General features: G+C 38.3%; 1 protein-coding gene across 3 annotated transcripts in view; it reads right to left on the bottom strand.

The window, feature by feature from the left end:
* exoc6b (exocyst complex component 6B) overlaps positions 1-24,393 on the bottom strand; it is a 95,975-nt gene that overhangs the window by 45,787 nt on the left and 25,795 nt on the right. For 2 of the 3 annotated variants that reach the window (XM_084403440.1, XM_084403438.1), the window contains exons 7-15: positions 18,063-18,236; positions 15,985-16,053; positions 8,763-8,846; positions 7,754-7,800; positions 7,084-7,204; positions 6,100-6,171; positions 5,423-5,520; positions 4,392-4,497; positions 3,539-3,648 (exon numbers count right to left, since the gene is read on the bottom strand). In XM_084403440.1, coding sequence (XP_084259566.1) covers positions 3,539-3,648; positions 4,392-4,497; positions 5,423-5,520; positions 6,100-6,171; positions 7,084-7,204; positions 7,754-7,800; positions 8,763-8,846; positions 15,985-16,053; positions 18,063-18,236 — 881 coding nt within the window. Of the gene's footprint in view, positions 1-3,538; positions 3,649-4,391; positions 4,498-5,422; positions 5,521-6,099; positions 6,172-7,083; positions 7,205-7,753; positions 7,801-8,762; positions 8,847-15,984; positions 16,054-18,035; positions 18,237-24,393 lie in introns of all 3 variants that reach the window. The other variant, XM_084403439.1, reaches the window with a different exon arrangement.

Below are 24,393 nucleotides of genomic sequence, written 5' to 3'. Positions count from 1 at the left end.
CCAATAAAACTGAGCCGGCTTTCTCTGCCAACATCCATACAGAATTATATATGACACGGACACCTTTAAAACACAATACAAATGCTAAATCCAAAAAGGCTCCTTTTTAATTACTATTCCCACAGAGTCTAAAAGCCAATGTTGGGATTTTACCACTAAGTAAAGGATAATGTTTAGTGATCATTATACAAAAATATTTGACTGCAGCATGCCAAAACTGATCAGACAAAATCAAGCATTCTAGAGAACAGTGTAAAAAATTATGTTCTGTATATTTTTCCATCTAATTCAAGGGTGTATAATTTATAATCGGGACCAGATTGGACAAAATGCTAGCTTACTGTGTGCAGGCGAGCATATGGAACTTAGTGATTTACTCATTTCATTCACCAGTATGAATACCTGTAGATTCAATAATTTCATGAAATCATCCTGCAGACGGGATTGGACTGAGCCAAATACTTTGATACGTCTGACAAAAAACCAAGCAGTTACCCTCAACGTCCATTGCAGATACACTCTCTCCAGGATCTGGACAGTCTAGGAGAATTTAGCCCGCACAGACTCCGTCAGACAGGAAAAAAAGGTATTATTGCTCATTTAAAGTCATTCTTGCAGTGATTGTAGAATATATCTCCAAAAACAATACTTTCACAGCACAGGTAGTCCTGGACAGGCAATCATTGCTTGAAATTAAGCCAATGAGTCGGGAAATACATTCGTCTTTTCTACTGTTATAATAGGCATCTTCTATCGGACCACTCTACAGGCGAAACTGTTAAGAGTGTCTGGTTGGCTAGACAATGTCTCAGACACTAATCACTAATGATGATGATAATGGAGTAGTAATTTGGTATGATGCCGGTTTCTACGTGTTCTCTGTCCTGAAACATGTTCCCTCATTTCCTTAGTAAACCTCTAAACTGCAACAACTACACAAACATGCACACAAGAATTAGGATATCCAACAGAGACATCCGCTTCTAAAGTAACCAGACCTGACGAGGCACTCAAAGAAAGAGCCAGAGACAGGGAACATCAAACGATCACAATTGAGAGGACTCGTCTTAGTGCATAGCTCAATCAGAAGGAGGAAGACGGAAACGCCAACGACAGTTCTACAGACAGTGACCTTTAGCCTCGACCCCTTGACCTAATGTTCCATTCAGGGTATTAGGAGAAGAGATGAGATGAGATATCAGATCACAACACAACGTGGCTGAGGTTAAGGGGTGGTTGGGAGATGAATGCTTAAAGATTAATACAAAAGGTCGAAGGTTCATTCCTAAACAGAGGTGACACAGCAAAGAAACCTGCTTGAGTAAGGCACTTACTTAAGATAAGGCGCTTTATGTATGAGGGGGGAAAAATAAAGTATTACTTTTTTCTTTCTTTTTTTACGGTGCACTATGGAAAAAATGTATTGGATAAAAGCATCAAAGATGATGTAAACTATATGTCCAAATTAAAGACATGTCTAAAATTATTAGTGAGATGAAGGCCCATGAACAAATACTATAACGATAACTACAATGATAATTAAAGCTGCAAGCAGCATTTATCGGGGTTCAAGCAGTTAAGGCCTTTAAGCACAAAAGCATCAAAAGTTATTAAGTTTTATTTAGCAAGCATGTAACCACTGACATAATAGATGAAAAAGACCATTTCTCACAGGGATCACAGTGGTGTAAGGCACTTGAGTCTAGGTCAAACGGCCTAAGAGTTATGAGCGATTTTGTACTTTTGGTTGCTGTAGCGCCACCTATGGGCCAATCGGGGCATACTCTGATAGGTTGTCCCCTACCATCTGGCCAGGTTTCACGTCTCTAGGCCTTACGGTTTGGCCTGCACGATGCGTTTTACGAATCCTTACAATTACAATAGGGTTTCAGCATTTCATGCTTGAACCCCTAACTATATTAGTGTCCACACCCATAGCCAGCTATGAGGCCACCGAATTCCAGACTTCTGTACATTTTTCATATTTAAAAATAACATTTGAATTTCTCTGAATGACTAATTGGCAGTTTAAAACTCCTCCTATGCATGCATGTATAATTCAGTTTAGACAGTTTGCTAGATTGTTTAGTGTCCGTGGTGTGAAAAGTATGATGACGGGGCTTGAGAGAGAGTTGTGAGTGAGGGCTCGGGTGCAGCCAAAAAAGGCCCATAGACAGTGCGGGCAGGTCATTGGTGACAGGATACCACATTCGGTAAGAAAAATGCAATGATAATCATGGTATTATCTGTAAGAAACTGTATGAACGCTATCAAAAACAGTAGCATAATAACACAAGTACACTGATCTGTAGAACAAGAATGAAATATGCCAAATATGCAAACACTGGCCATGAAGAAGGCTATATCCTATTTCACAATATGCTATTTAACCTTTCACAAAGTTATACTAAAACCATTCATACTGTAAGAGCACATACAACGTTATTATTACTTATCATCCATACAGCAATGCCTATTAATGAAAACTATTACAGTAATAAGTACTGTTGCTTGAATAAACAACAAAAAATAAAATGATTATCTAGCCTATGGTAAAGTATTAGCAAATTGTGATGCTTACTTTAAAGTTGGATGGATTTTGATTGGCTGGGTCGTTACAATAGTGCACTCCAGAAATGTAATGGTTGAAGGTATTGTTCTTGGTGTGAACGGGTCTTAACTGATAATAAATTGAATAACTAGATTACACTGGTGCAATTCTATTCCCAAAGTCTGCTCCCTAAAAACACTCCTGAATCACTGAATCCTGCATTCAAATTAAAATTTCACCTCTGTCACCCACCAGATGAAAATTGTAAGTCTAATCATTACCACTATTTGTGGTATCATTCATCTCCATAGCACAATTTGATTGGGATGAGCAAAATCACTTACAGGGTATCCTAAGCATCATGAGCAATAACTTGCCTTAATTCATTTTACTCTCTGACATTATATAACAGGTTGCTAAGCAGGTCTTTTATTGGGAAATCCACAAGTGCTGTTTTCACAACTGTTTGTTTTCTACACTTGTGAAATGGACTTCTCTTCTGAGAAATATCATAAAGGGAGATCATACCGAAGCAGCATTTCACAGAGCCATTTATTCTGTCCAACAGCCTTGCAGACAGGGAATTCAGGGTAGGCCACACTAAACAGCTCGGCGCATCTGGCAACCTCATCAGTAATTCTAAGAAATCATAAACTGACCAGAGATCAGTCAACACTAGGAGAAATTCCTTGAAATAACACCCACTAGCACCAAGCACGCAATTAATTAGGAAAACACACAGAAACTGTTTGGTGCAGACAGAACTTCCTCTCTAAGGCTCAGCGGCTACTCTAGGGGATAGGCAAAGACAATGGGGCGGGTTTAGTGATTTCATAACAGAAGAATGAAAGGTTAAAAAAAAGGCAGTTCAAAAATAGGTACGTAAACTGGCATCCAAGCAGCATGATTTGCTAATGAGAACATTTGGACAAAAGGGTTATATTATGCAGGTGTGAAACAGATTAAAGTATGTTTGAACGCTCGTACCTAAGGTGCAAGTCCTCAGAGTATTTCAGGCAGGCGTAGATGAATTCTTTAATTTGTGAGTATACTTTAGGCACAAATTCAGAAAATGGCAGCTTCTTCGGGAAAGGCATCTGTTTAGAAAAAAATATATGAGTAAATGAATAAAAAATAAACAAATAAATAAATCACAGTACATAAAGCAAGTGTTCTGGAGGGTTTATGAAATCAGAAATATACACTAAAGTATGTGAATTATTCTTTAAATATTTATTTGAGCTATAAAGTTGTCTAAATCATTCATTAGACGTGGGACTACTTTTCTAGGGGGACACTTCTGGTTCTGGGGCTGTATAACAAAAAGATTTTTTTTTATTATTTTTTTTATGATAATTTCACTTAAGAAATTATCTTTAGCAAAGAATTAAGATTGCTGTAATATATAATCCCTGGGATGTATTTTAACAGCTGCCTTGCCCTGTGTACTTCCATTGTAAGTGCTTTAAATAATTACAAATATTGACAATTCGCAACAAATGCTTCTAATAGAGCCACCAGGAATTTCCCTTTATAAAAGAAAACACAAAGGCAGCCTTATTGCATGAAAAAGAACAACTGCAAGTGCATGTGTCACCAAGAATGGTAGCATCCTTTGATTACTACAACAGTATTGGGCAGTAGTTCTTGTTGACGTCAATGGGAGAATTCAAATGTATGGCTTTGTTCAAAGTATTTCAGAGGATGCGCATGTTAGCAATCAACTTCTTGGACAGCAGGAGGATATTTATGTCTTTGTGGAGACTGGAGGGTGTGTAACTGAGGGAATCTGTGAGAAAAATATCTAGGATAAAAGCTTTCTTATGTGCCTAATGCTCACCTTGTCGAGCTCTGGATCCTGGAAGGGGAATTGGCCTGCAATCCGCTGGTACTCCTCAGGGGACGTCACGGGAATGGGGCTGTAGTTGTCTTGATCCAAGATTTGCCTAACCAACAGAATAAGTGTGAGGGGAAAAGACCTGACTTCACAGATGAACTGATCATAAACCTGAGGACAACAGCAGGATATTTAAGAAGACTAAATAATCTAAAAACCATTTACTGGACTCATGAGCAGTGTGTCTGTCTGTGTGTGTATTTGTGTAACTCAGTCAAGGCTAACACACACAACAGATCTTCCTTGAATGCCTGTTCCCACAGTAATGATATTCTGAGTCATTCAAAGACTCCAGAGCATCATTCTTTTATGGAGTGAGTCAAGTGTCTCTGACAGGGATCTAAAAACGACTCCAACAAGGTTACGACAACCTTTCCAAGTCATCTGCTCTTAAGATTCAGCCGAGGAGCTCCAAGGAGCTTTAACAATTTTTTTTTCAACGAATTGACATTTTTTGGATGAAATGCTCTTTAAAGGATCCCCAGCACAAAAAAAAATAGAAAATATTTGTCCTTCAAGCAATATGATTTAGTCATATGGGTGTAATTTGATCAGTGATTTTAGTTTAATAGTTTGGCCTGACAAAATATCTCTGTCCTTCAACTGTCTTGTAATCCACAGCCTCTGCAAACATAAATCTCTGAGCACAACAGGTATAAGATTCAGGCAATTTCTTTAAATGGTACTTTGATAGAGGGCATTAAAAATGTATATTTCATAAAAAATGGATGTTTGGTAACCAAGTATTGAATTGCAGATCAGAACAAATGATGTACAGTAAACATAACCTGATTTAAACTGAACGTGCCTTACATTTGGGCATAACCCCATTAGTATAATTCCTTCAGTATGGATTTCTCAAGGGTCATAAGGTGATAACCAAATCATCATTATCCTTACTCAAATGAAAAACCGAGGCATCGAGATGAAGAAAACAGAGAAAACGGAGAGAGAAAAGGAGAGGCAAAAAGCACCTGAAGGACTGGTTCCACTTTTTCAGCAGTATCTCCCCATATTGATCCCTCATCTCCAGCAACATGTCAAACAACTGGTTTACTGGAAAACCATAACCCTGAAGAGAGGGGTGGATAATACCCAGCTCAGTTGAAAACAGGAAGCAATGCATGCAACTCTCAGCAGAAATCAGAATGAAATAGTGTTTATACATTTACATTTGTCCAACTTATTTCTAACAAAAATAAAAAAACACATTTAGTCATGTCCCCAAAACACGCATGTAAATTATTAAATAAGATATTTTCAAGCTTGAAAACATTCCTAAAAGTATTTGTGATTTTGCCATTCACACAGAACACATACTTGCATTCAAAGACAATGAGAATGCAGGGATCTCAAGGCACATTACTTTTAACTTGACACTGCATTGCAGCTGACTGAAGGCTAGTGATATGATACATTATATCAAACGGAACAAACAATATACTGAACCTTTTTGTAATGTTTCTTCAATGCTGTAATATTGTCTATAAAATGATACTTTTCCCAACAAATTTTTTATATGTGATTATACATAATTTTAAATTAGATTTTTTTAAAAATCGAATCATTTGACACCCCTTGTTCTTAGACGTTATCCATATAAACAAGAGCACAACAGCTGTCTTGACGGTCAGGTACTACCCCATCTCACCTGCAGTGTGTCTGCAAACAGCACTATGAGATTCTTCAGATCTAAAATCAGGTCTGGATCAGTGCAATAAGACTGCAAAGACACAAGAGAGAGTGATGGATTACAGCAGAAGCAGAGGAAGGAAAGCACAGGGATTAAGATTACTTGGTATAAATGTAAAAAAAATAAAAATATTTTATGAAACATTGATTTTAGCAAATAAGTATCTGACAATTGTATGACAATTGCAATCTGGGAATTTAACTGTCTGGTTTGTAGTCCTAAAACCCAGAGGAGGGTTGGTCTTTTTGAGCCATAGGTTCCCTCAGAATTTTAATAGGTTTTAGAGAAGTGTTTTCAATTTATGAGTAAAATAAGGACAACTACCATCACACAGATGAGAGTTCATTTACGAGGACAACCATGGCAGTTCTTTACATTTTTAAAACCACAACTGTTTCAAACTTCACATTTGAGGTAAATTTACACAACTTTTCAAGTTTGTAAATCAGTAGGATTCTTATGGGTGGTGAGACATTATTACTTTTATTCATCAAGGGTGCACACAAAAAAAATCTTTTAAGTTTCTATTCATAAAAAAATATTACTATAACTATTACCATATAAAATATTAGCTAGAGTGAACGCATCAATATTTCACACTGTTTGTACTGCATTTTTGATTCAATAAATACTGCCTTGGTGAACATAAGAGACTTCTTTCAAAAAAATTGTTAAAAATCTTACCGACTGCAAACTTTTGAACGGTAGTATATGTTGTACAACGAAATGTGAAAGCACAGTGTCTTCAAGTAATGTAAGTCACCACCTTATTGTACTAGAAAACCATTATCCTAAAAACCCATCAGAAATTCCAGAGGGAAGTCATGGGGAATTAGGCTTCCAGGTTGGCCTTCAAATTGATGCCTTGACTAAACAGATTTACTGCTTGTCTTTTGGCTTGTCTTGCTCAGTGTGTGTTGAGTGTGTAGTGTGCAGACATACTGAATGAGTACGCAAGGCTGCAATAGTCTTGGAAAGAGCCAGCTCCCACAATTCTTCCACATAAGCCCTGTTTACCAGGCCCTGCGTGGTGTGCAAGATGTGGTCCTCCACTACAAAAAAACTACAGGACATAGACAAAGAAAGTGTATGAAAGAGAAACAGTGAGTACTTTACAACATCATACGGTATGAAAACATTTCATTAAACTACATTACTAATATCCCAAATGGTCACACTGAGGCTGTCCAGCACCCAAAAGAATCAGAGTCATCAAACAGGCCAGCAACATTCTCAAAAAAATCCCAGACATCTCACTGTGCGAGTGCCCTGAGCCTTTTTTTGTGTAATTTAGGATGTTTGCAAAAGCCTCCATTCCAGACACCGGCCTTCCCAATATTCCCATCCAGACACTCGGAATAACACCAATCTGCCAGTCCACATCTCCAGAACCATAAATTCTAAAGCTCAGAGAGTTTTCCGGCAGCACTGGGATGGAGAATCAGGAAGGGCCAGAGCAAGGGGAGTGTTTGGCAAATGGGAGGGTCTGAACACTGAGCCAATAAAAGGATTCAGCTGTTTTAATTCTATCCTGTATTAAAAACATTATAAGCATCTATAATTGATTTTCAGTTAATTTGGCCATTCAAAATAAAACGTACACTGCACTTACCCAACAATTTGATTGAAGTAGCGCCTGTATCCCTCTAACGTTTCATGCTGGAGACCACAGGAGAGAGGAAGGAGAGTTTATGAACAGTCAATTGAGCAGTCTACTATAATAAAATAAAAAAAATTGTTGTTTTTTTTTATTATTATTGCCGAAATAAACTAGATTGACCTAAAACATTTTTATTTCTTTTGCTTTAGAATTCATTATTTCTTTGAAACATTTTTACCTCTATTACCTCAATAATAAGTCATATTTCTGATCAAATAACAACATACCTGTACAATCACATTTGTAACTTCAACACTTTAATATACACTACCAGTCAAAAGTTAGGGTTAGTAAAATTCTTTAATGTAAAAAAAAAAAAAAAAAAAGTATGCTCACGGATACAGAAATACAATAAAACAGAACTGGTTTCCATTTAAATTTATTTTAAAATCTAATTTTGAATTTTCAGTATAAAGTTGAAAGAAAACCTTTCAATATGCTGAATATGCTGAATTTAATTGAAACAGAAAACTATTGTAACATAAAACATGTCTTTACTTTGACTTTTGATCAATTATTATTTGTCCTTGCTGAATAAAAGTATGAATTTCTTTAAAAGAAATCTTACTAACCCTAATCTTTTGAACAGTAGTGTATACCTGAAGTATTTTGTAATGACATCAACACTGAGTGCAACTGAGCGAGATTTTAGCTGGAACGATGGTACAACATCATTTTCCAATCGTTGTGCAAGCTAATGAAAACTCTATATGAAGACATCTACAATAGTGGTCCCCATTTGAATTTTCAGGCCCTAAATTAACTATACCTTGGTGTCAAGTTCATTGTATGCATCCATGTCAACCAAGTATAAATTTGTATGTTATTGTAGCACTAATGACTTACCACCTCACAGCTCCTGAGAGTTTATGTCAGGTGATGTTAGTGATTGGGGTGGTGCAGTGAATATTATAGGAGGGTGTCAGACACGGCATGTTCTCAGGCGGTGTAAAGGGCGTACCATGTTAGAATGAGGCTGTAGCACGAGTCTGGCCTGTTTCCGCCGCTGCTTCCTGTAGTAGTTCTCAAACGTGTCCCGGGCACCCTGTGTAAGGCAGATACACATTCTAAGCACCTGAGTGACAATATGGCTCTCAATTTGTGTGAACAGCTCTATGACCAATGAGCATCAGTCATGTAAGACTTGTGTTTGCACTAGAAAAGATCAAGATGACACAAGAGAGGGAAGGTAATGACGGAGAGAAGCAGTTGACACAGGAAAACAGATTTCTACTGGCAGAGACCAAGCTAAACTGAAAAAAAGAGCATATCGGGTACTCTCTCTTCTAATCTCATAGTATGACTCAGAATACAGTGCAGCAGAGGCTTGTGGTCTAAAAACAAAGGCACTCATTCAGCGCTTAAAGACTTGACTCTTTTCCCAGAGTCCCAAAGTGCAGTTCCTGTCCACCTCACACAGACTGCTATCAAAGTCTATAAGGGCATGACACCAACAAATGCACACACGTCCCAGTCAGAAAAGAGCGCAGAAACAACACAGACACGCACAGAGAGACAGAGATAAAGACAGAAAACAGTGTCAGTACGGTAGGACTTATCACTACCTGGTCAAGTGTTTCTGAATTTATCTAGACGGAGCGGGTGACTGTAACTCTTCTAAAAGGATAATACAACAGGACAAGACTTGACCAGCTATAACACTCCACGGCACACTAACAGAGCTTCTTATGTGTCCACAGGCAGACTTGAATGTCAATTGATTCCAATAGAGTTTGACAAATCTAAACTAATAATGTGATACACTAAGCAAATACACACCACACATGAAGTCATGGCAGACATAAACATGGTTCCTTATTTGAATATAAGAAACGGGCAAATGCACATTTTAAATATGCCCTACGTTTCATAAAGAGGAATGAAAACACAATGAGGTCTGACTCACTTGCAAAGAAGCTGCAAAAAAAATTATCCAAATGATTTCTGGAAAGAAATCTAAAGAATGGATAACTGTAAAACATCTTTGCCAATGGTGTAAGCGTCAATATTTAATTCTGATTGATTGATTTTATCTGTGATGTTAGTGCCTATTAATAAAGACAAAGCTGGCAAAATAAATAGCATGGATAATTACCGGCCTATAGCTCTGGACAGTATTCTATCCAAGGTCCTGGTGAGGACTTTACTGAATAAGTTGGAACAGTTTGTCCTGACAATTGACAACCAGTTTGGTTTTAAACCTAAACATGGCACAGATAGTATTGTGTATTTTTGCTTTAAAGGAGATTTTAGATTTGTATAACAGGCATAATTGCACAATTATTATGTGTTTTATTGATGCCTCTAAAGCATTTGATCGTGTAAATCATAAACAAAATCATTTTACAAGTTACACAACAGAGGAGTTCCCAAATTTCTAGTGAGAATTCTGGCTTTTTGGTATGCTCATCAGTCAATGCATGTAAAATGGGGTCTCTGTGTCTGCTCCATTCAATGTATGCAATGGAGTTAGACAGGGAAGCATTTTGTCCCCCTTTCTCTTTAATGTTTATATGGATGATTTACTGAAGCTGCTAAACAGCTGTGGAACAGGTTGTATGGTTGGTAACACTATCATCAACCAATTGATGTACGCCGACGATTTGGTGATTTTGTGTCCATATAGTGCTGGCCTTCAACAGTTATTGAGGGTTTCCTCTCAATATGGCTCAGACTTTTACATTAACTACAATGCAAAGAAGAAAATGTTATGATTGTTAGGAGTAGGGAGGACAGGAAACTATAATGTCCTGAATTTTCTCTGTCTGGTATTGTCCTTAAGGTATGTGATGAGGCTAAATACTTAGGAGATTATATAACTGATGACCTGTTTGATGATTAGGGTATTTATAGACAGTGTTGTATTATCTATGCACAAGCTATGTTGATTTGCAAATTTGATATGTGCTCAGGATCTGTGAAGACTGCACTTTTTAGAGCATATTGTACCTCTATGTATACTGCCCATTTGTGGCGGCATTACAGAAAGAGCAGCATGCAGAAACTCAATGTAGCATATAATGATGGAATGAGGCTGCTACTTAAGGTGCCACGATGGAGCAGTGCAAGCCAAATGTTTGTCAGTGTTGGCGTGCCCACCTGTTCTGCGCAATATCATGTACAGATGTATGTGTAGGTTGTTAGACTCTGCAAACAGTATAATTTCAACACTGACAAACCTGGCCCTAAGTTCAGTCAGGTTCTTCTCCAGTATGTGGAACCATTGGCGTTTTAGCCTATATGTAAACACGTGATTTTTTTTTATTTGTATTGTCTGTGTTATTGTTTGTGTTTTGAACCACGTGTCCTTAATAAAGCTTTGATTGATTGATTGATTGACTGATTGATTGATTGATTGAAAACATTATAATAATTTTTACAGAAGAAACCTGTTTATTGGTTAACCGCAAGTTAACCATTTAAATTATAAATGGTTCAACATCACACTGCAAGTCATTTTACTGTAAAATACTCTCAAGTTTGTTTTTTGCAAGTACATACTATGGACTATCGCATTAATTAATCACATTAATACAGTGAAAAATAATAGGGGGTGGAATAGGCTAAGAATCTTTAGCCGATTCTAAAGATTTTATTGGTCATGTGAATCACAGTACTGATTGCCTACACCAAACACTGATCCCTAAACCTACCCGTCATTGTAACCTTAACCAATGAAATTAGCTGCAGGGCGAGATTTCCGCTTAACCCAGTGGGATTTTTATTTTATTTTTTTATAGAAAGATTCAAAATACGGGAGAAATACGGGAAAATATTTAAACGGGATGATAGCGGGATAGCAAGGTAAAATACGGGAGAATCCCGGGAAAAACGGGTGGGTTGACATGTATGCTTACGATGAAGACTGATTCATAATGCAGCTTTCTATTTTACCACTTGTATTATTATGGTGGTTATTAGTACATTTTAAAGTACAAAGCAGAATTTGGTACTTCAAGTAGATTGGTATATTAACACTATGTCACTTAATGAAATATACAGTTGCAATATATGCAGGAACCATTCCGTAATAATGGAAACATTGTCACTGTGAATTTCTGATTTAATGGGATATTTTTACTTATTTACTCTACAGCGATTTTCAGCATACTTATTATGCCAGAGTCTTGACTAAGGGCACAATAGTGATACTAAGAACCTTGAGGGTTTAAACTTGCAATCATTCGGTTACCAAGCCCAAATAGTTTACAACTAGGCTACGCCACCAAGACCACCCAGATGTAATGATGTGAGAGGAAGAATAAGGTTTGAGAAATAAGAATTGGAGGAGAAAACAGTGGGCACAGAAATGGAAAAAGCATTATACAAATTTCAAATTACTTCAGAACAACCTGAAACCTTTAATAACAATAGGGATCAAACAGATACTATGCTTTGACCACAAAGGCCTTCAGAGTACAATGAAAGACAGAAGTTTGAACAATTTAGTGAGAAACACAAAGTATAAGAAAGTAACTTGTTCAACTTACTAAGTGCAACAACACACACACACACACACACACACACATGCATACAAACCTTCTCTCTCACAAAAAGTGTTGGGAAGTCTGATTAATTTCTGATTCAAGATGGTTCATTAATCAACTTATTTTAAAAAAAAATGGATTCAATGATTCATAGCCACTCGCTTTAAATTATGAGCAGCTGCAGCATCAAAGTAGCTTCCCTAAAACTGAACAGTCTGAAGTATGGCAAAATGACTCCTGCTCAATATACGGTCATTGATGACACAGACTCTTTGGAGCAGGATGTAAATGACCTCAGAATCCTTAAAAAGAAATTTTGGAGAAGGAACAAAAAGGATGTTAGAGAAGGATGCTGTGTTCTGTGTGAAAGGAATTTAACTGAGTGTGTCCATCCTGTTGGCTATACAAACTTTTGTGCGGTTACTAGACTGAGAAGAGCAGGTCTACCAACTGCAGTCTAAACTCAGTTAATCGAGTCCAAATGCTCCATCTCATATAGATGTTCCTTAACCTAAACAGTCAAAATCAAAGAAGAACAGTGCCAACATCTCCTTCTCAAGGGTTTCCTGCTGCAGCTGGCCCATCACAACCAGTCTCTGTTTTTACTGATCTGAACACAGACCAGAACTGTCAGAGAATGGAGACACTGTTCAGAGTTTCATCAGGAGCAAAGAGGAGGAGTTTGAGCTGGAAGTCGGTACAGGAGACTAACAGGAAAAGAAAGCCAGGAGGAATAGAATAGAATAGAATAGAATAGAATAGAATAGAATAGAATAGAATAGAATAGAATAGAATAGAATAGAATAGAATAGAATAGAATAGATATATGACCGTTTAACACTACAGTTCTACAGGAGCAAACAGAGGTAAGAGTACAAAGTGACCCCAGGAAATCTCCACCAGCCTCGGATTTCTGACATCATTAAATGTCTGCACTTGAGGTCATACGAGTTGAAAAGAAAAATGCCATTTCATTTTGGCTGTGTTCTGGCAATGTAAAAACAATAAGAGGCTATGGTAAGTGCAAGACCTTGAGGCAGAGAGGTCACACTTTCAACAACTAAACTTAAATATCACACTTCCTCTTTCCTCTGCCTTCTATTCTATTGCAGTCCACTGTTCTTTTAATCACCACTCCAGAGGGATAATCTTTTTCCTCTGTCCATTTGAACTTTATTATCTTCAGATTCATAAAAATGTCAATTGTTTGATTGCAGTGTGAAGAAAAACTTAAAACACATTGTCTTCTATTTAAGTTTTTCAGTCAAACTTGACAAAAGAACAGACTGTACCCTCCAATGGGCACTCTGACCTCTCTCTTGTCCTGTTCTCTTTCGCCATCCTTATTCTTTCCATCCCTCGGCTTGAATTTCCAACCAGAGTTCAACTTCCTGTTCCTCCGCAGCAGCTCCACACTTATAGTTCCAGGCCTCACAGTCATACTGTCTCACACACATGCAAAAAATAAAAGGCCAAGGGACACCGTGGCCGGGTCACGACCCCCTGGTATGAAGGAAACCCAGGTGAACCCCCTCAGCGCCTCCTGCCATCTGGAGTGCAGCCAGCTCAGGAGTCAGAGCAGAACCAAAAAAGCGCCATTGTACATCTACAGGACCACGGTCATGAACAAATTCTATATTTGACTTGTTTCCCTCCCTTCCACAAGTGTCTCTCTGTGCCTCTCACTCTTTACAGTAGCGTGTAGCGGTGTTTACATGATGTTTGTTTAAATTATCTGGAGTGATGTCACACTAAGGCCAATCGCCATATAAACATACAACAGTCTCAACAACTTCCTTCCTATGTGGGCGTTCAGGCCACTGAATATACAGTGAATGGGAAGTATCTGCCATAGGCGCATTGAAACAGGCGTTCATGAGTTTGTGCTCACCGTTTAAACAAAAAAGTTCTTCAGGGACATATAAAGTGCAATTCTGATTGTTTTTGTATAAGTAAGCATTGTGATTTCCCAGGGTCTGAGGTGACTCAAGGGTCACCAGGGAAAGGAAACAAAAAAAACTCGAACATTCCATCTTAAAAAGAAACACATCGACTCACTTATCGGGGCTCTTTTCTCATTTGTTTGCTTTTTTTCCTATAACCTCAAAACAGTGTGTGTGTGTCTCCCTTCTATGACTCCCTGGTCACTTTCAAACAACTCTCGTCCTTTACTTTTCCTCCCTTTCCTCTGCGTCCTCAGACGGCTCCTAGACCGGGTTTCCAGAGAAGCTTTGGACTGGTCAAAAAAAGGGCAAGACATGAACTCTAAAGGCTTCCTCTCTACCCCGAACCCCCAGCATGCCATTCTCACCAGCTTCCATTACAAAGACTATTGTAGTAATGACAGTCCATCTGCTCGCACATGAAATTTACAGGCCGGAGGGTCATAAAAGTGACATTCCACCAACTCAAACAATTCAAGAGTCTTCATGAGGAGCTGTCAGCACGTACGCTCCGAAAACAAACACGTGTGTCCTCGTGTAAAAAAACTAAACAAAAACAAACAAACAGACGTACCCACCCAAGCATGTAGACCTACACCAAATTCTTGGTCGTATTTTGAAGCATACCACAAGAAAATAGTTTAAAGACTCTTGACTCCACAAATGTGTGTGCCTAGCAAGTTAATAGTTCATAAATTAATACTGATGCATTTTTCATTACTTGTGACTGCATCAAATGAAAGATTTGTTTGTGCAGGGAACATTCCAGGGTACTTTTGGGTGGAGAACTTGCTGGTAAACTATGGAGCAGTTTCCACTGGCAAATTTCAGCAAAGTCATTGACAAACAACTGGTGCTAGCCGCTTAGATTTAAAATGACCAGCCAGCATGGATTAACAGATGTACTTAATGTAGGGTTGCATGATTTTGACCAAAAATCTTATTGTGATTGTTTTGTCAAATACTGCGATTTTGTGATATTATAAACATCTAATATGAAGATATTCCCCATTGGGATTTCAACTTTATTTCACTTAATCATGCAGCTATACATCAAATAAAACATATTTATACATTTACTATCATTCAAAAGTTTGGGGTCAGTAATATTTTTTAATGCTTTTAAAAGGAAGTCTCTTATGCTTACTAAGGCTGCACTGATTTGAACAAAAATACAGTAAAACTGTAATATTGTAAAATATTACTAGAGCTACAATTTAAAATGACTGTTTTCTATTGTAATAGTTTAAAATGTCAGTCTAATATGCTGACTTTGTGCTCAAGAAACATTTATTATTATTATTATCAACAGTTAACATGGAAAACGTGATACTTTTTTTAAGGGTTATTAGATGAACAGAAAGTTCAAAGATTTTTTTGTAACAATATAGAAGTATTTACTGTCACTTTTGATCAAATTAATGCATCCTTGCTGAATAAAAGTATTAATTTCTTTCCAAATAAATTCTTACTGACCCCAAACTTTTGAACGGTAGTGTAAAACGCTCACTCATTAAACGGTCAAATTAACACAAGAAATTTTAAATGACCAACCTCTCATACACACACTAAAATACACATCCACATTTTCAGGAACATGCTGAAAACACACAAGACATTCTCTACCTGAGAATAACACTGCAACAAAAGGCCTTGGGGAACAAAGTGAGGGTTATATGTAAGCGTGAGGGCCAGCATAGAGATTTTCCAGTCAAACCTGAAATAAAACAGAATGCAAATGAGAACTACTTACCAATACAGTGTAGATGTGTAAACAGCGATACACAGGAGAGAAGTCCACCAAGTCCTGCGCACCAGGAATCTGCAATAAAATACAGTCAGTGAGAGACACATAGTATCCTATACAAATAACCAGCACTAAAGCTGGAAGTCAATAAGGAAAAACAACATTAAAGATATTTTCCAAACTAGAATTTATTTAGATTTTCAAAGGTCATGAAAAATGAACGTAGTGTAAAATGCATGTAGTTTTACCACCTTTAACTTATCACACTCTCTTTATTTCCCTTTGACTTGAGCCACCCTTGACCTTACCAGTATAGGAAAGACTCTTTTTCCAAAAGTAACCCAAACAAATGGCCAACTGAACAATACCAGCTTTGATCTGGTGCCCGCAAAATAGCAACCAGGGACATTCAAACCCGACTACTTCATGGCACCACCAACAATTAAACCAGAGAATGTGGAAAAAACAATTCAGTCTTGATGCACCACTGGGACAGTGCTGGAAATGTCTGACCGGTTCAAGGATGGCGTGTTCACACCAACATACTCCCCCCTACAAACAGTTTACAGACAGGACGAAGGGGCGCAAGGGGACATCGCTCAGGTGGCAAGGGGTCATTAAACGGGCACTGATCTGCATCTTTGGATACAACCGTTTCTCAGGAAGCCCCTGAGCACAGAGATTCAAGCAGATTAAAGCCTGGCACAAGCAGTGCTTCTCAAACAGGAGCCAGAAGAGGAAAACATGATGACGCACAGGCTGATTGAAGCTTGGATGGAAGGGAAGGGGGAAAGGTCAAACAAGAGGGCAAAAAGCATTAACCTTACCAGGGTCAGTTGAAGGTAAAATATTCACTTATGGAACTATTGTGATATCAAAATAGTATAGTTAACAATGTTGCACCATCATGGAATTGGGTAAGACATTAGGTAAAGATGATAACTTTAGTCAACAATTACATTAACGTTTATTTAGCAAGTAACTTTTTGTTAGTTGCTTTGATATGAAAGTGTCTGCTTAGCATAACGCAAACGGAAAACAAAAGTCCATCACCAGTGCTTTAGTACAAACACAACAAGTGTCAATCTTGTGTTGCTTCGGTTTGAGCAAGTGAAAACACCAAAACAAGAAGTCTCACACGCTTATCTGAGCACGTCAAAATAAAATCAACGTGAACTACACAACGAACACTGACTGTCTTGATTGTGTCATTTTAATTTGTCTCTAAGGACATAAGCGAGGATCATCCTTTCGCGCCGTGCCGGTGGTAGCAACAGCTGGGGAGCACGTCTTGCATGCTCCACACGTCTCACATTGCTGCCTCAGAGGAGCAGGGCAGGCCTAATGACACTAAACGACTGCGGAGCTGAGACGCTCCATTAAGAAAGGGAGGGGATCCTGGACTGGGCAGGCAGCCCGCTGAGTCCATAGGGATATTAAAGTAAAGCAGGAGAAAGGGACTGATGGAGAGGGACGAAAACAGAGACAGAGAAACTGGTATTTAGAGTCAATATTCAGAGATTCCATTAAAATATATATTTTTTTAACTAAATGCTGACTTTAGATTTTTGGCTAATGTAGATAGAACACTATACTAAAAAAACTGTGACAGTGTTTTCCAGATCTAAGTTATTCATACAAAGGTTGAATCAGTGGTTACTGAATTAACCTAACTCACTTATTGAGTGATTCATTTTGACATGTTTCACTGAATGAACCAAGAACCATTACTGTGTTTTGTGGCTGGTTGTTTATTTGAATGTGTAGAAACATTTTTGATAAAAAATAAATAAAAAAATTTAAATCCATCTCAAACATATTAAAAGAATTGTTAGCGGAATCACTAATAAGAATCAGAACCAGAATCGTTACATTCATTATGATTCCCACCCAAATAAAGGACTGACACATAAGGAAAAAGAGCAAGAACAGAGAATAATACCCAAGTCACATTTGAATGGAGAATTCTCTTTTTTTCTGGTTTTATAGAGTGCCTGTGCACAAAAGTAGACTAAAAACAACTTGGTAAAAGCTTAAAATAAATTGAAATGCTTAACTGCTGAGGTGAATCTTTCCTCTCTCACCTCGTCCTCCTCTTCATACTCCACATCCAATATCCCAGAATCCTGTTCTGTGAAGGGGTTGCTTTCAGTTCTGTCCACCTCTGTGCCGGAGCGTGCTTCCTTCCGTATCCTCCGTCCACTCGCTGACCGCTGTTGTGATGTCACGGCATTGTCACGAGCGATCTGCACCTGTGCCTGGAAAACAAACACAGCAACATGTGAAGAGGAACATCTGGTAGGACTTTCATTTTTTTCGTTTAATTATTTTTGTTATTTTTGCACAAAGAAGATTGATTGATAGATAGATTACATTTGTTTGTTTTTTACAAGAATCCAAATAAAATTTGAATACAATTTAAATTACAAATAAAAAGTATTTTTTTCTCATGACAACACTTATTTCTGCAAAGCTACTTTAAAATACGAGAGAGAGAGAGAGAGAGAGAGAGAGAGAGAGAGAGAGAGAGAGAGAGAGAGAGAGAGTGTGAGTGAGTGAGTGTATTTTAGTATCCCACGATACCAAGAAATAACAAAGACTGAACTTATGTCAATCATTTTCCATGTGACATTCTAACTCAATAGCGATACTGTTCTACATGTTGACAAAGTACGTCTTTTCCCATTAGTGCCAACAAAGGGAAAGGCACCTGTGAAAGGATTTCCCATGAGCAAAACGTGAGAGTTCAGATGAGATTTCCCCAATAGAACACTATTCTTTAACTAACAGCGTCTGACGTCAAGACTAAGTTCAATGCGCGCACAACCTTCTCCTTACAGACCTCTCAAGTTATTTAGTGGGGAGCAAGATTCGGGCATGGAGGGCTCTTGAAGCAGACAACAAAAAAAACTGCCTCTTTATTGAAAAAAAGAAAACTCCATAACTCCAAAACGCCATTAGGACAAGAGAACAGAAATCAAGCAGCGACAATAGGATACAAAGGGGATGTTGTGGGCTTCCTGGTGGTTCCACAAAAAGGATTCAAGACAACACTGTTTATTCTGATTATTCTTCTCGGAGAATGAGAAGGTCCAAATGAGCTTATTAGACTACGCAAAGATTGAGCTCTCTAGTAGAGTCATGTGCGTCATTGCGAAGGTATATCGGATGGTGGCACATGAAGAGACCTTTGCAACTCAAGAATTCCTTCCCATGAAGAGCATCAGATTTAAAGGACTTCATTACAGGAAATGTTGTGAACATTTCAACCCAGTCTCTTACAGCAGACAAAAAAGGTAATTGAGAGAAAACTTCAACACCATAAGGGCAAATTAACTGAAAGCAAATTGTGACAATAGGATGCAAGGTGGATGTTGTGGCTGCTTGATGTTTTCACACAAAGGATTCAAGCCAACACTTTATCCTAATAATTCTTCTCTGAGAATGAGAAGGTCTACATGCACTAATTGGACTATGTAAAGATTGAGCATTGTCAATGTATTCATAATTGTATTGTGCTCCACTTATTTCTTTAGACATGTCTGAAGTTCTAGTCCTCTTCTAACCTCTAGTAGAGTCATGTGCGTCATAGCAAGGGTTTATCGGATGCAGTATGTTACAGTAGTGTGTTGTCTATTGTGCTTCATTGGCTGTTATGTCCCACTCGTTCAGTTCGGTCTTCTCATCTTAAGTAGAGGCATTCGCGTCAGAGTGATGGGGTACTGGATGGCAAACAAAAAGAAAGAAACAAACACTGCAAAAATTCCTTTCCTTCAGTGGCCCCATGAAGTGCTCCATTATTAAGAACTTTTGAATTTCACAGTGAAAGACATATTAGTTAGCCACAGCTGCAATTTCAGGATTTAAACTAGAATCTGACTTTGTTAATGCAGTAAAGGCACATGCCAAATAAGAGAGGAAAAAGATTAATTCCTTTTGAAAATATATTTAGTTGTTAAAAGGTTATGCAGTTTGTTGTACAGCACGTATTCCCTTCAGAAATATTTGTAATTGTGAATAGGTTGCAATAGAAGTAAAAATCCCATCCACTTAGCATAAGCTTGTAAATTGTTAAGTGATGACATGTGCTTCTATAGAACTTCAGTTTCACTCAGCTACGAACTCCCATGAATCATTGCAAATGATGAAAATCTCTCTACAATCTCAAACAACTTAAGTATTTGATTATTTTGCAATCGTTATTTTATGTACTGTAATTTTTACTGTTTTTACTGGATTTTAAATGAATGTTGTTATACATTGTGTGTATATGAGTCAGAGTCAATGACAAATTTCCACATTAGTGGACAATATAGTTTAATCAATTAAGCATTCATAGTTTATTTTTGTTTTCAGCTAAACGAAAACTTTAAAGGGATACTCCACCGTTTTTTCATATTAAACTATGCTATTCCCTTAACTAAGACGAGTTGATACATACCTCTCTCGTCTCAGTGCGTGCACTAAATCGCTCTGTCTTGCGGCGAAACTTTGTTTGCACTTAGCTTAGCCCAGTTCATTCAATATGGGCCAATCAGAGAAGCTACCAAACACCTCCACGTTTTCCCTATTTAAGTACAGTTACTCGCGTAGTGTAACTCGACCTAGGACGGTGACACACAACAAAACGTTGCGCTTTTCTAAGCGTGTAAAATGGATAACTATATTGTATGGCGGAATGCCATAGCAAGTGCTTGGAAGCACTTCGACTTCGGCGCAGTAATATCTTCACTCGTGAAAAATCCTCTCACCGACCCCCGCTCCCTCTAGTGAAGATATTACTGCGCCGAAGTCGAAGTGCTTCCAAGCACTTGCTATGGTATTCCGCCATACAATATAGTTATCCATTTTACACGCTTAGAAAAGCGCAACGTTTTGTTTTGTGTCACCGTCCTAGGTCGAGTTACACTACGCGAGTAACTGTATTTAAATGGGGAAAACGTGGAGGTGTTTGGTAGCTTCTCTGCTTGGCCCATATTGAATGAACTGGGCTAAGCTAAGTGCTAACAAAGTTTCGCCGCCCGCCAGAGCGATTTAGTGCACGCACTGAGACGAGAGAGGTATGTATCAACTCGTCTTATTTAAGGGAATAACATAGTTTAATATGAAAAAACGGTGGAGTATCCCTTTAATATCAGTTTCTGTAAAAAAAAAAAAAAAAAAAAAAATTATTAATAATAATAATAGTAATTCTGGTGCATCTCTACCTCAAACAGATTGAATTTTATACTTGTAAAAAATATCTATACATCAGTAGTTTTATATTGTACGGCTGTCTTTTTATTTAGATGTATCATTTGATTCATGTGCTGTATAGACCATGAAAAAACATACACAGTACTGGTACCTTTTTCTTCGATGCCCCTATTATGCTTCTTCAAATAATACCTTTCATGCAGTGTGTAATGTAGCTGTCTGTGAAAGTAAACAATCTGCAAAGTTGTGAAGCCGAAAGTGTACGATAAATAAAGTTATTGTCTCTCAAAAGAAAGAATCGACTCTTAAACGGCTAAACGATTCGTCAGGAATTCGAATCCCACTTCCGTTACGGCTACACGTCACTGGGTAACATATTTGCCTAATGCCCACCTATGTTCTACACTGTCCGCCCGCGAACAACTTGACTAGCACTCAAACGCTGTAACGTGTGTACATGTCGATAAGACGCCGCTTTCTGCTCTGCGAAAGCAAATTCTCATTCACGTTAGTGTTCGGCTAACGTATGTGCTGTTATGATACAGTTAATGATACAGTTCCCGAATGTGCACCGCAATAAATTAGAAATATACACATCAGTTTGTTGATGGACATACACTTCTTAATGCTGATGGTGAGGAATTACAGTTGCAACATCTCATGATGAACGACAAACTGAGTAGCGTATCACTGAGAAAAGTCCTGATCAAGTCGTCCTTGCGATGGAGGTTTGGGTGAAAAACTTTTACACCATAACTACCATAATTACGAGATGGGAACCCATGACGTTCTACCCGGAGCTGTTCACGTCCTCAGACTCGGATTTATGCCTTTCAATGTCAACACTATCAACGCCAAAATGAATCTGCATCTGTCAGGTGTTACAAGTCAGATCTCTGTAAGTTGTTTACGTTCATTATTATTGAAATGTTATGTGCTTTTGAGACGCCTTGCTGACTCTGCTCTGGCTGTATGCGTTTATGCGTTTAGCAGGAGGCGTGGCTTTGGGGAGCGTTCTGAAGGGATGGTGGGATCTAATGCTTTCAAAGCTAGCTTGCTATTGCTAGCCTCTCCGAAATTGCCTACCCTTCCTTTAAGGAGCCTAGACTGCTAAAACAAAGATTATTTTCAACAGGTTTCCCCAAACACTGCAGCTTTGTTAAATGTTCAATCATATACATTTGCATAATTTAGTGATAGTGAACAGAATTTTTAACATTCATATGATTGACTGTGTCAAATAATGATGTTTGGCAAAAGGTGATGATTTCCAAATAGCTAGATATAACCAACCTCTCCCTAAAATAAAAAGCAGAAGACAATGAAGCAAATAATAGCAGAGTCATTCTGAAGATGGTGGAAACACTTGTCATGTCATTGTATAAACATGCTCCTTCAGAGAAAATATACAAAAAGGAGTAAAATGGAACAAAACTTTGAGCTAAAAATTGGGCTAAGAAATAGAAGTGACTGACATAACAAAAGGGCAACAAAAGGGTTCAAAAGAAAAGGAAGATTAAAATTCAAGCTTGAGGTCTATAACATAATCTTTGACTAACCACTTCTCTATACTCAACATACACACAGACTCTCTGTGCTCGACAGCTTACAATGGAGCCATTATTACAGCATTGGATCTCCCAATATATTTATTTTCAGATAATTTGTTAGTGGAATTAAAACAATCACAGGCTCACAGAGACTGGGCCTAATTTCCAGTGGAATAGGAACCAGTCTGCAAGTCTGGATCACAGAGCCCCTAGACAAATAGCCTTCTGTTATTAGCGGTTCGCTCGTGCGCTTACTCGCTCCTCTGGAGTCGGGGATGGAAGAATGGAGTGGGGAGGAGGGAATGAGAGACATCCAAAGCTCAAGAGAAGCCATCTCTGCTGTGGAAAGGGAAGTGGATCCACTTGAGGTTGAGGGTCTTACCCTGAAACAACCGATTTATTGCCCAAAGGTATTTGGCGGTGGTAGTGATGCCATCTGTCTTGTGACGTCAGCCAAAAGAATGTGGAAACTTCAAGTATTTCTCCACACAAAATTAACAATGTAACCATAATATGCAGAGATGGATGGGTAAAAATGACCAAATGATTCAAAAAAGAAGTGGGCAAATACAGGTTCAAAAGAGAAAAAGTTAAATCCCTGAACAGAAGAAAAATATAAATGATGGGAGGAAAAGGCGCTCTGTTCTTCATCAGTCAGCAAAGAGCAACTGATCTATTCTTCTCCAGCTTCTACAGTCAGAATGTCTCCAACGTCACTCGACCACAAAACCACTGGAACAGAAACCCACAAAAAAGTAGAAAGAGCGACGACACCCTTCTGTATTTAACAGCAGAAACCACTACTGAAGCTGCAAAAAGGCCACAACGAGTGCCAACATGTAAGCAGAGCAGTCACATCTGCTAGCGAGGAGAAGTCGCAGGTCAGAACCAGGAGCCAGCGTCTGTGTCAGCAATCAAGAATAAGAGAGTGTTACAGATTGATTCTCTGAGTTAACAGAAAGCTTGTGCAAGGTGACATTAGAGCTTGATTTATCGTTCACTTGGTTTACTTTTGAGGAACAACTCCATAGCTTTGCTCTAATCAGCACGTGCCGGGTTACAGCCAAAACACACACGCACATGAACGCGTGCCAAGAAGACAAATCTTACAGGACTCAAAGACATGCAAGAAAACAAACTTTAATAGGAGGAATGTGAGGCTTTGGCAAGTGCCGACTGGACGGTCACTTTGTTCAAAGGTTACTGGAGTTTGAATATTGGTTTAACTCTACACCAACATTCCACTTCTGCGGGAGACGTTACGGAGCGGCGGAGGCAGGCAGAATCTGCGATGACCTTTGCTGCCACCTACTGGATGCAAATGGAACTACATAATGGAGAGCATTGACTGCTGGGGGGAAAAGGGAGAATTGACATGAGATTAAAGGTGTTTTTGCTGGTTTACAAGCCAAGAAATAAGGGGGAAGATGTTGACATTTTCTGAAGAAAAAAGTAAGTGATGCAAAACCTGCTGACACAATGGGAAGGTGTTGGTATGTGGTGTTGAGCAACAATAAGAGTTCCCTTAGGAAACCCCACGACCCCCCCCCCCCCCCCTCCAAAAAATAAAAAAATTAAATAATTTAATTGCTTACTCGAGGTTCCATTTTAGTTTTCACCAAACCTTATAAAACACACTTCCTTTCTCTCTTTTATTAGAAGATAAACC

Source organism: Rutilus rutilus (genome assembly GCF_951802725.1).
Source record: "Rutilus rutilus genome assembly, chromosome: 3".
Lineage (NCBI taxonomy): Eukaryota > Metazoa > Chordata > Actinopteri > Cypriniformes > Leuciscidae > Rutilus > Rutilus rutilus.
This window is presented reverse-complemented; position numbering and strand designations above follow the sequence as displayed.